Source organism: Notolepis coatsorum, assembly GCF_963971535.1.
Source record: "Notolepis coatsorum genome assembly, chromosome: 11".
Lineage (NCBI taxonomy): Eukaryota > Metazoa > Chordata > Actinopteri > Aulopiformes > Paralepididae > Notolepis > Notolepis coatsorum.
The window spans coordinates 38,748,935-38,762,071 of NC_140175.1; the positions used below are offsets into that span (position 1 = coordinate 38,748,935).

At 45.6% G+C, this 13,137-nt stretch overlaps 1 protein-coding gene across 2 annotated transcripts in view; it reads left to right on the forward strand.

Moving 5' to 3' along the window:
- The window catches only part of abl1 (c-abl oncogene 1, non-receptor tyrosine kinase), a 158,968-nt gene that overhangs the window by 140,790 nt on the left and 5,041 nt on the right, over window positions 1-13,137 (forward strand). For both annotated transcript variants that reach the window (XM_084325433.1, XM_084325434.1), the window contains exons 3-10: window positions 3,681-3,976; window positions 6,786-7,058; window positions 7,585-7,669; window positions 8,135-8,312; window positions 11,490-11,674; window positions 11,892-12,044; window positions 12,239-12,328; window positions 12,760-12,888. In XM_084325433.1, coding sequence (XP_084181559.1) covers window positions 3,681-3,976; window positions 6,786-7,058; window positions 7,585-7,669; window positions 8,135-8,312; window positions 11,490-11,674; window positions 11,892-12,044; window positions 12,239-12,328; window positions 12,760-12,888 — 1,389 coding nt within the window. The remainder of the gene's footprint in view (window positions 1-3,680; window positions 3,977-6,785; window positions 7,059-7,584; window positions 7,670-8,134; window positions 8,313-11,489; window positions 11,675-11,891; window positions 12,045-12,238; window positions 12,329-12,759; window positions 12,889-13,137) is intronic.

Below are 13,137 nucleotides of genomic sequence, written 5' to 3' on the forward strand. Positions count from 1 at the left end.
ACCACAGTGGTCTCAGAGGTGCTGGCAGTAAGAGGGTCACAGTGGTCTCAGAGGTGCTGGCAGTAAGAGGGTCACACCACAGTGGTCTCAGAGGTGCTGGCAGTGTTCATGGCGTGACGCATCTGACTGGAAATCCACATATTTCCTTCCCATCCTGTAGTGTCCCCGCTCTCTCTCCCTCTAACTCTGACTCTTATCTGTCTATCTTTCACTTTATATCTATTTGTATCTCTGACTCTCAGATTATCTCTAATATCTCCTATTTATTTATATCACCTCTCTCTCTCTCTCTCGCTCTTGCTCGCTCTCTCGCTCTCTTGCTCTCTCGCTCTCTCTCGGTATATCTCTCGCTCTCTCTCTATATCTCTCTCTGTCTATATCTCTGACACTCACTTCCTGGGCTCACATGCGAGTTCTTTCCACTGAGACTGCTGGAAAACAATCCTGCAGATGGAGCTCACAGACAGAGGAAGGAAGGAGAGCTTCCCTGGAATAATCTAGGAAATGCACTCTGCTAAGCAATTATTTGGAAATCACTTATCGCTTATTTCCAGTGTGAGACAATATGGTGCCGTTGGAGAATTTACAGTATAAAGACAGTCTTCTGACTCCATTCATGGTAGCAGTGTGTAGTTAAATCTGTGATTACTAGTCTGTTACAGTCACACAATGGATTACGTAATGTAGACATGTGATTGATTGATTGATTGAAAACTTTATTAACAGATTGCAGAATGGGTACAATACAGTACAGCTCAATACACACAATTGTTAAGGGGATGCAGGCCAGCGAAAGACTTTCGTACATCAGGGTCCTCCATTTTCAATTCATAACATGTCTAGATGTCTAGTTTAGCTTCATACCAGTATAATATTTCTTTTTTTATCTACTTTTTCTCCTCCTTTTTCTGTGATTTTACTCCCCATCCCAATTTACCTCTTGTGCCAATTCTCCCTCCCCTGTCCTGATCGTTGCTCGCATATGCCCCCCACTGGCCGGTTGTAGGGAGGATAGAAGCCTTGCATCACATGTCCCCTCCGATACATGTGGAGGCAGCCTGTCACATATTTTCACCTGCCAGCACGGACTCTCATTTGGCGAGGTGTAACGTGTGCGAGGCTCACACTGCCCCCGCCATTTTTCCTGTCTCTGCTGTGCAGGCGTCCCCCAACCGACCTGTAGGAGTCGCTGTTCACAACGACCAGACTGCCACCCTTCGACTTCCCACCCGCTAACTCTGCCAATTGAGTTAGTATGGCGGACAGCCCAAGCCGGAGGCAACGCCGACAGCCGGATTCGAACCCGGTGTCTCTTGCGTTGGTGACGAGCGCAATCTCCGCTACGCCACCCAGTCGCCATACCAGTATAATATTTGAAAGGTTTTGGAGAGCATGTAGGGCCGATAATAACTATAACTAATCACAATCAGTATACAGTAGTGGTCTAATGACAGGATGTAGTAATCCCACTGCAGTGCTCTGGTTGCACTCTGAGCCACAGTGTCATCTCCAGCCTGAAGCACTGAGCAGGGGGAGCAGACAGTGATGTCACTCAGCCCAGTGGAAAAGAAACGGCCCGGGCCGGCGTCCCCAATCTGAGTAAACACGACATTGGATACAGTGGATTCCTGCACGTCTGACTCAAAACACACTGACCACTCTGGCTTCAGGGACACTGGGCCTTTTTTTCTTCTTCTTTTTGTGCAACCCGCCTCAACACACAAGTATTAGGATGTTTCCCAGTGGTTTGTGCTCAGGGGCGGGGCTAGGGGGTGGCTACTTGGGCTCAAGCCCCGAATGTTTTCTGAAAAGCCCAGAATCTATTTATTAAAAAAAAAAAAAAAAAAAAATCACAATTCATCATTGTTACATGAAAATATGTTTGCACCAGATTTAGCAGAAGCTAATTTCCATCTGTGGTATATCCAGCTGCTAACTGTATTTGAGTGAGTTAAGTCTTGGTGTTATGGTAGACTCAGACCTAAGCTTTAAATCACAATCAACAAGTTGACAAACTTAATTCTTCCACCTTAGAAACATAGCTAAAGTACGGCCATTTATAAATCAAAAGGACGCTGAAAACCAGATCCTTGCCTTTATCTCAAGCCAACTCGACTACTGTAATGCACTCCTTACCGGCCTCCCGAAAAAATACGATAACTATTTTATTGCAATGCACTATTGCATTATTTTATTCTATTTTACTAACTATTTTATTGCACTGCACTATTTTACTTTGTATCAGTGAATCATAGACGTCTGGCCATAAGAGCGGAGCATCTCTGCTCTCCCACTATTGAACTTGGGGGAGCAAAGGTATGCTCTTGCTCCACCACTTTTTGATCATATGAAAAATATGATATATCCCCCCCCAATATATAAATCTAACCATAACTACGTTATGGTTAACTGAGTTTTATAGTGAAAAGAGCCGCTTTATTGGTCAAGATTGAAGGCTCTATATTGCAGGAAATTGCACGTACAGGTTCATTAAATAAAAAAAAAAAACTGCCGAACCACCCCTTGCCTGCCCCCCCCAAAAAAATAAAAAAAAATAAGGGCACCTATCTGGGCTAAGCCCCGGATCTCCTACAATCCTAAATCCGCCCCTGTTTGTGCTGTGGAAATAGTTTGCTTAAGTCGCTCTGCACTGGTAGCAACAACACGTGACTACCTTGATGATGAGAATGATGACTGGGGCTGTTTGTCATTTGAAAAAGAATGTTGACTGATTCTAGAGAAAGGTGCCTTAGCTGGTCTCCTAAACAAGGTGTTCTGGCGCTGTGCAGAATAGTTGGATTAAACAAGGTGTTCTGGCGCTGTGCAGAATAGTTGGATTAAACAAGGTGTTCTGGCGCTGTGCAGAATAGTTAGATTAAACAAGGTGTTCTGGCGCTGTGCAGAATAGTTGGATTAAACAAGGTGTTCTGTGCAGAATAGTTGGATTAAACAAGGTGTTCTGGTGCTGTGCAGAATTGTTAGATTAAACAAGGTGTTCTGTGCAGAATAGTTAGATTAAACAAGGTGTTCTGTGCAGAATAGTTAGATTAAACAAGGTGTTCTGTGCAGAATCATTAGAGGTTCTTGACCGTCAGGGACGGAGCCACGGCTACATTCTCCACTGTGATCAAAAGGTTGGTCAGCGGGGAGGATTTGACTGGCAGGTGAAGTAGCTGTGTTTTGCTTAGATTCAGTTCAAGGTGATTGATTGTCATCCTGGCGGAAATGTCGGGAGGGACAGGCAGGCCGAGATCCACTCAGAGACTTGGGTATCTGAGGGAGCAAAGGAGAGGAAGAGTTGAGTGTCATCGGCATAGCAGTGATATGAGATGTGATAATGTTACCCAGAGATTGGAGGGGTCCAAGGACCGAGCCCTGGGGGACACCCGTCTTTCCACACCAGAGGAATTATTTTTATTTTTGGGGACTTTTCAATTGTCGAAAGGATTTCTGCACACCGCCGTGTCCACATGTGTTGCCATTCATATCACGACTGCGGTATTCAGCAAAAAAAAAAAAAAAAAAAAACGTTTAGGCTATATGTAATTACATGGCCACACTACACACAAAATGACAGAACCCAGCCCTGTTAAACATTTAGCCACATTCAGCCACAGACCCGCCCCCTATGAAGTCAGTGTTAACACTATGTATATCCCCCACTACGTTTCCCCCCCCAGGAGAGAAGCTGCGCGTGTTGGGCTACAACCACAATGGAGAGTGGTGCGAGGCGCAGACCAAGAACGGCCAGGGCTGGGTGCCCTCCAACTACATCACCCCTGTCAACAGTTTGGAGAAGCACAGCTGGTACCACGGGCCCGTGTCGCGCAACGCCGCCGAGTACCTGCTCAGTTCCGGCATCAACGGCAGCTTCCTGGTGCGGGAGAGCGAGAGCAGCCCCGGCCAGAGGTCCATCTCGCTGCGCTACGAGGGGAGGGTCTACCACTACAGGATCAACACCGCCTCCGACAGCAAGGTAGCAAGCACACATACAGGCACACTGGAGTTGTCTGGCCAATGGTTGTTTCAGTCTTTCTCACTGTGTGTCACACATACAACCATAACACACATATACAATACACACAAACATAACAGACATACACACAAATATAACACATACACACAAATATAACACATACACACAAACATAACACACACTACACGCACAAACATAACACACATACACGCACAAACATAACTAGGGATGTCCCAATCAAATTTTTTTGCTCCCGATCCGATCCCGATCATGTGATTTTGAGTATCTACCGATACCGATCTTTCCTGATCCGATATCATTTTTTTTTAAATAAATTTAATTAATAATTTATTTAATTTCTCCCATCCCAATTTCTCACATTACATTCACCCTGAATGTTGACGTTATCCAGGTGAAAAGTTAACTTCATTCAAGCGAGGCATTGCAACCGGAGTAATCTAAAAACTCCGCCTCCAACCTGCTGCTTCATGAGAGCAATGGCGCCATCGTCTGTAAAAATCAGGTGACTGCAAGTTCTGCAACTAGTGGATGTCCCTCATCCTTGACATAAATCATTTGATGTATAATTAAATCAAAGGAAATGTGTTTGTTTTGGCAAAATTCTTCTGCTCTGTGTGACAATAAATAAATGAATGATGATATGCAATTTAAAACCAAAACTAAGGCCTCAGTATGAGTTTAAGACGTGAACATGGTCATGTTTGTTGAATACAAAATAGAAAATCCAGATTTTTTTTATTTTTTCTCGATCCCGATCTTCTGAAAATCACGTGATCGCCCCCCGATCACGTGATCGGATCGGGACATCCCTAAACATAACACACATACACAGAAATATAACACCTGCACAAAAACATGACACACATACACAGAAATATAACACATACACACACATACATAACACACATACAACGGGACCCCCCCCTCCACACGTCAGTAGCTTTAGTTTAATTGTAAGTGTCCCTGCTGTCCCACAGTGTTCCCATAGTTAGACATGCTATGAAATGTGTCTAGTGCAGACAGACGGCTCCCACCACCCTGACTTGACTTGACTTGACTTGACTTGACTTGACCCCCTCAGGAAACCAGTCATTTACAGAGGACAGTGCAGATCTAGAGCTAGAGCCTTTCTGTCCCCAAAATCGTACTATTCTGCGTCTTACACAGCCTTCCTTGTTTATGGACACAAACCACACAAATAATGAAGGCTAATTAGATTGAAAAAGAGCTGAGTACCAGATCTTAATCAGGGTTGTCATGATACCAGAGACGGTTCATAACGAACGATAAAGGTAGACCGGATCCCTCGTCCCGGTCCCTCTTCAATGAAGATGGTCATAATGTCCACGTGAAGCATATCAGTGGGAATGACAGATGGCTACCCTCTCATAAAGCTGTTGCTATGGTTACCCTCCCATTAAGCTGTTGCTATGGTTTCCCTCCCATTAAGCTGTTGTTGTCTAGCTGAGATGAACCGGCGAGACGCTATACAGAAGTCATCTACCATCATCCTCCCTGCCTGTACTGCAGAGAGGCGAGCTAGCTAGAGGAACGCCAGGTATGACCGGAATGCCCCAAACCACCACTCTGCTGCTCATAACAGCCAGTGGACACAAGGGCAGACCGGAAGGCTAGTATCCAGACACTAGTACAGACTGAGACACGGACTACCACTTCCCCCACCCGATACGGTCCTGTCACCCCCACGAGACCTCCCAATCAGTAGTCTGGTATGTAACTCCACTTTACCTCAACCCTCTCCACCTCATCATAACACTGACTATCTAATGAACCCGAATTCCTCTGCAAATGAAATGCAACTGTTGTGGTTTCCACTGACGCAGGCCTTAATGTGATAAGTGGTCAGGAGGTTAGCGAGTGAGAACCCTCCGTGTTGAGAAAGACCACCAAACGCCCTGCAACACTTTTAAAGTGTCCTTTTCCACTCGTGTCCAGGTTGTTCTGTCCTCGGTTTCTCATTCGCACACCATTAACTGAAAGAGGCCGTTGATGAGTGAAGAAACGAAGTGTGTATGTTCTCCGCGCGGAGCAGGCCGTGCACAGAGGCAGGACAGTGAATGAGTAATTGAAGCGGTTATGTAAGAGCCGGACAATGGAAAAGACTGTGTCCAGTCAGCCCTGACCAATATTCCTGCCCCGACAAGCCGCCTGACAAACGCCTTTTTTTCACTCACTCTGCCTTTTTCTTTTCTAGAGTGGGCTGTACCTCCTCCAGAACGATGCTTTGAATTCCATGTCTTTTGTGATGTTTAATGGTCATCGAACACACGCCAACATTATGGGAAATGAAGCTTATCATCAGACAAGAAGATGGATACTAGTTGTCGTGGTAACCGCATCACCGCACCCACGGATGGAGAACTTACCACCGCGACAACTATGTCCTCTCTGTCCGTTCAGTAGAGCGCTATCCGCTGCAAGCTAGCCTAGCTTAGCACAAATGAATGGAAGCGGATACAGACCACTAGCCTAGCTTAGAACTCTGGGAGAGATGTTTTTGGCCAACAGCTAGGCTAGCTGGTAAATACAAAATTGTCACATCACAATGTAACTTGTCCCCGAAAACGATTACCGCTATACCGTCAAAACTATGATGAGAAAAATATGTTTACATGATTTTTTTTGCCATATTGCCCTAGTTCCTCTTTAACCTCATTGGACCTCATGCCCCACCATAATATGAGAGCCAGTCCTGTGACACTACATCAAACAATGCACATGTCTCCCCTCATCAAACTGGACTAACGGTGTCTCCCTCTCCTCCCAGCTGTACGTGTCATCAGAGAGCCGCTTCAACACGCTGGCCGAGCTCGTGCACCACCACTCCACGGTGGCGGACGGCCTCATCACCACGCTGCACTACCCGGCGCCCAAACGCAACAAGCCCACCATCTATGGTGTGTCGCCCAACTACGACAAGTGGGAGATGGAACGCACCGACATCACCATGAAGCACAAGCTGGGAGGGGGCCAGTACGGAGAGGTGTACGAGGGCGTCTGGAAGAAGTACAACCTCACCGTGGCCGTCAAGACACTCAAGGTACGGACAGAGGGGGGGCATGGCTTTAGAACTTGTGACTGTGGTCACTGTTATTGTGATTGTGAAGTAGGGATGCTCATGGTTATTGTGACTGTAAAATAGGGACAGTTACAGTTATTTGAATATTCAACTATTCAAAATGATGTAGGTATTTGATTATTATCTATTATCAATACATACAAAAATGGATTTGCTTTCCTTATTTATTTTATTTAGCCCTCCAGACTACATTGTTAGTAGCTTATTTTCCTTTTTTGTTAGTTGGGTTAACTGCCCATCCCTACTGCAAAGACAACAGTCCTGGATCCCACACAGGTCATAACTGTAGAAGAAATATTTGATTTATGGAAACTAGTGTGTGGGTGGCTTGCTATGCTGACGGGTTGAATATCACCACCTAGTGTCCTGTAGATGCAACTGTGGGTCACTCATCAGGTAGATAGATGATCATCCACTGGGCCCAGTTTCACAGCAGTTGACCCCTCTGCCCCTTCTGTGTTCCTCCTCTCTTCTCCGTCGTCTCCAGGAGGACACCATGGAGGTGGAGGAGTTCCTGAAGGAAGCTGCTGTCATGAAAGAGATCAAACACCCCAACCTGGTTCAGCTACTGGGTATGTGCACCTTCCAACCTCTATCCAGACATGACATCATATCCTGCATTGTATTATTATTATTTGTCTGCTCCTTATATCAGCCCAGCTATGTTTTGTTGAATATAAGATGTTGTCAAACCATGTTTTTGATAAAAATGTCTTCAAAGTTAGTACAATGGAATAAAGCCATTGGTAATTGTTGCTGGCTGTATTGCATTAGATTTACCAATAATACATGGTGATTATAAAAGTGTAGGCATTGTTTTAGTCAAATTTTACCCAACAAAAAGCCAAATATAAATTTTCATAAAAACCATCACCTACGGTATATGGAAATATGACGTCCAACTGAGAATGACGAGAGTGCTTCACATTGTATACATTTACCTTTTGTACCTCATTAGCACACCTTTCTGAGTAGGCAATGGATACAGATGGAAGTTAAATGATGACATCCCGTAAACCATGTTATGTCCTCGCCAGGCGTGTGCACACGGGAGCCTCCCTTCTACATCATCACAGAGTTCATGACCCACGGCAACCTGCTGGACTACCTGAGAGAGTGCAACCGGGAGGAGGTGAACGCTGTGGTGCTGCTCTACATGGCCACGCAGATCTCCTCCGCCATGGAGTACCTGGAGAGGAAGAACTTCATCCACAGGTCAGAGCAACACAAGTCTCATTTCCCCCTTCCCCGGTTCATATACAAAAGGCTTCTTTTGCTTAGAAGTGCTGGGACACAATTGTCAATAATAATAATAATGGTCAACCTACTTTCTTTACATATGAATGAACACAACACTAACTTACCATTTTTAGATAAAGTTAGAAAACATTGTTCCTCTGAAAACATCAAACAGACTTATATGGTTCTTTGTCTGAGGTACTCAATTGACAAAAGCTTTTTAGAGTTTCACTGCTGACCTAGAACCCACAAAATTCTTAGCAAAGCTTACGTTGCGTGACCTGATTCGGGAGCCTTTATCAGTGCTTTTACTTTGAGAACTTGTGTTTTCAGCTATTTCCTGCCCTGTGCAGGGACGGCCCTCTCCTCAGCTTCCCCCTCTTATTGTTGTGCCGTGTTCAGATGTGAGCGGCGGGCAGAGCGCTGCCTCAGCCACGTATCATCGCCTTCATTGTTCCCAGCTATTCTCTGTCCTCTTTCATCATTTCTCTCCCTCGTTTTCCCCCATTATCTCCCAACACTCTCCCCCCCGCTCCCTCTCCGTCTGGCCCCTCTCACCAAGCCCTCTACCCTCTCATCAAGCCCGATAGATGGATGGATGGATAGATAGATAGATACTTTATTCATCCCCTTGGGGAAATTCAGGTATCCAGTAGCTCAGTGCAGTTGACCGACAATAAAAAGCAATAAAAAGCACAACCAATACAACAAACAAACAATGAAGGTCACCGCTGAAGTTTTTTAAAGTTCCAATGAATAAATAAATAAATGGTGAGCACTATTGCACAGTGTTAAGTAAAATAATTGCTATATAAAATTACAGTATAAAAATGTATGAATTGCACATTGTCCAGCAGGGGGGGGGGGTCATATAGTGTTGAAGAGTGATGGCTACCCTCTCACCAAGCCCTCTACTAGGGCTGGGCGATATGGTCAAAAATGATATCACGATAATGATATGATAATGTTATCATATCACTCGATATTGATAATTATCCATATTGTTGTAAGTATTTAGATGTATGTTTATTTTGCAGCAATTCTTTGTCGTTTCCGCCATCTTTAGTGTTACAGCCCCTCACATCTAGTTCTCAGGCTGCAGCTGGTTTGAAAGCGAAAGTAAACAGGCTTCTCTGCTGGCTGTGGCTCCAGGGGAGTTGAATAGTTCTGGCTCTGCTAGTTTCTTTTCTTTCTTTTGGTGCTTTTTTGGTGGACAAACCACCGCACATGTGCACCGTGACTCGTGACTGGAATCTAGCTCTGCTAGCACATACTGTGTACAGACGGTTTCAAACTGTATTTTTAATTAGAAAGCAAACAAAATAAATGGACAAGAGAAAAATAAATCTCAATTTGGTCAGTATTGTCATTTGGACAAGCAACGCCATTACTTTAAGTTGCAGGCAAGAAAGACAAGTCTGTCCACTGTCTCTGGTTTTAAAGCTGCCCTGTTGCAGGTCAAAATAAATTTAATAAAAAAAAAAAAAAAATTATTATATATTTTTTATTTTTAAAATTTGTATTATCGATCGATATCGATTATTAAAATATATTGCGATAATTATCTTTATCGCCCTAGCCTCTACCCTCTCACCAAGCCCTCTACCCTCTCACCAAGCCCTCTACCCTCTCCCCTCTCACCAAGCCCTCTTCCCTCTCACCAAGCCCTCTCACTAAGCCCCTCTACCCTCTCACCAAGCCCTCTTCCCTCTCACCAAGCCCTCTTGCCAAGCCCTCTACCCTCTCACCAAGCCCTCTTGCCAAGCCCTCTACCCTCTCACCAAGCCCTCTACCCTCTCACCAAGCCCTCTTCCCTCTCACCAAGCCCTCTTGCCAAGCCCTCTACCCTCTTACCAAGCCCTCTACCCTCTCACCAAGCCCTCTTGCCAAGCCCTCTACCCTCTCACCAAGCCTTCTTCCCTCTCACCAAGCCCCTCTACCCTCTCACCAAGCCCTCTACCCTCTCACCAAGCACCTCTACCCTCTCACCAAGCCCTCTACCCTCTCACCAAGCCCTCTACCCTCTCACCAAGCCCCTCTACCCTCTCACCAAGCCCTCTACCCTCTCACCAAGCACCTCTACCCTCTCACCAAGCACCTCTACCCTCTCACCAAGCCCCTCTACCCTCTCACCAAGCACGACCTCTACCCTCTCACCAAGCCCCTCTACCCTCTCACCAAGCCCTCTACCCTCTCACCAAGCCCTCTTCCTTCTCACCAAGCCCTTGTTTTTTGTCGAGCTGCATCAGAAGAAAACCCAGGCCGTGTCGTAAGATGGCCTGCGTTTGTTCTGGCATGTTGAACAAGGGCTCCTAGAAGCACCGATATGATTTACGTCTTTTCTATTTGCCAATCTGCCTCTTAAATGGTCAGGCCTGTCGGGACTCAGCTTTGCTCTGCTCCACACAAAACACCAGTGGAATGCCGACATGGCCTGCCATGTGTGAACAGAAGCACCATTGATGCGGTTCCTTTTTTCATGCTTGTCGTCAGGGTGGGAAATGAACACCCAACCTGCCGAATACAGGTGATTTTGAGCAGGGGGGGCAAAAATCATAATTGTTTTGATCAATATTGAAATCACGATTATTAACACTTTCAAGTTCATGCGTATTCTGCCAGATCACGGCGTACAACGTTATTCTGATCATATTTCATATTTTCGCCATGGTATTCATATTTCACTCACGGATCATTGTCTGATGCTGTCTGAGCCGGCACAACTCTGCAACGCTTCAATACTGCCACCTGGTGGCTGATCGGCGAGTTGCCAAACCGGATATGCTAAGCGGATCTGGCCGGTATTGCATGTTTCGAAAATCAAATATGCGGGTAGGTCCTGCAAGTCGATCGGGGACGTTAATAGCGTTATTAATATGGAATAAAACAATAACAACTCGCCACGAGTTAACTCGTGGCTCTGGTCCACAACGCATGGCACCGTAACACGTATAAACTCGTGGCTGGTCCTTAAAGTGTTAACTAATAATACAAAATAGAAATACCAAGTAAAAATAATAAAGACATCACAAACAACACAAAAGACATTAGACAACAGAAATCTTGTGATGTAGGGATGGTGCATCATGGGAAGTATTGGGGTTCAGAGAAGGTTAGGATCCCTCGCCTCACACTGTGTCCTCTGTCCTGCAGGGACCTGGCGGCCCGGAACTGTCTGGTCGGGGAGAACCATCTGGTGAAGGTGGCAGACTTCGGCCTGAGCAGGCTGATGACGGGGGACACCTACACGGCCCACGCTGGGGCCAAGTTCCCCATCAAATGGACCGCGCCGGAGAGCCTGGCCTACAACAAGTTCTCCATAAAGTCTGACGTCTGGGGTGAGATGATGTTGGATCTCATATGTAAAATTAAGAAAAAAACATATTCACACAATGTTATGACCTTGTTTTTTTTTTAAGTTGTCAAGTGGTGAGATGAGGTTTAGAATCGATTTGCGTCCGTGAAAACATTCCATAAAAAGCCTTGTTCTGTCAAAGTCTATTTTAGTTTGAACCGAGATACTAAATGTCCCTTCCCCTTACTCGAAATGCCCAGCATTTGGCGTGCTGCTGTGGGAGATCGCCACCTACGGCATGTCCCCCTACCCCGGTATCGACCTGTCCCAGGTCTACGAGCTGCTGGAGAAGGACTACCGCATGGACCGGCCCGAGGGCTGCCCCGAGAAGGTCTACGAACTCATGAGGGCCTGTGAGTTCAACTAATCTGTCCAAACAACCTAGCATTTTGACTTGTTCAACTCCGTTAGATGATGCGTGGACTGGACGGTTATTTTGACTTGTTAAACTCAGTTAGATGATTGATGTGTGGACCGGACGGTTATTTTTACTCGTTAAACTCAGTTAGACGATTGATGAACCAAATTTATTTTTTCTTTGTATCAGGTTGGAAGTGGAACCCTGCCGAGCGCCCATCCTTTGCAGAGACCCACCAGGCCTTTGAGACCATGTTCCAGGAATCCAGTATCTCTGATGGTCAGTACCGCATTATTTCTCTTGTAGATCATACAGTTTAACCCTTACAGGTGTCAATTTTTTTGCATTCTCTCCGAGTTGTGTAACTCGTTTTCCACTGGCAGTTCGGTGGAATGTTCAGTTCTCAAAGCTCATCTCACACGGGAGATATTACATCTGAATGGTTTAAGGACGGCAATGAAAAAGAACTGCCTAGACCGCAGTATTATGACAGTTTTATCACGTCTTCACCGTGCTTTCACTGCCGCACTACCAAACGGTTAACCCTTTCACTGCGACAATACACCGAAGGTTAACTCTTTCACTGCCACACAACCGCAGGTTAACCCTTTCACTGCCACACTACAGAAGGTTAACCCTTTACTATCACACTACTGACGTTAAGTGGTTGGGCTGATCCCTGAATCATGGATGTTTTTGTGTGTTCTCAGAGGTGGAGAAGGAGCTGGGGAAGAAGGGTAAGAAGGGGCTGCTGGGCTCCATCCAGCAGGCTCCCCAGCTGCCCACCAAGACCAGGCCTCTGCGCAGGAACATGGATAACCGTGACGGCGACAGCCCCGGTGAGAACACACACACACACACTTGCCACCCTGTGCCTCCGCTGGTTCCATCTACACTCATTGCACACACTCACTTTTAAACAAACACTCACCTTAACACTCACTTTAGACACTTTAACACTACATTATATTTATCTATTATTAAAGAGATTTGCACTACATTCATACCTCATTTGCACCTTATTTGTACCTCACTGTTTACTAATTTTTACTCACTGTACTTATGCCTCTTTTCCATTGCATAGTACC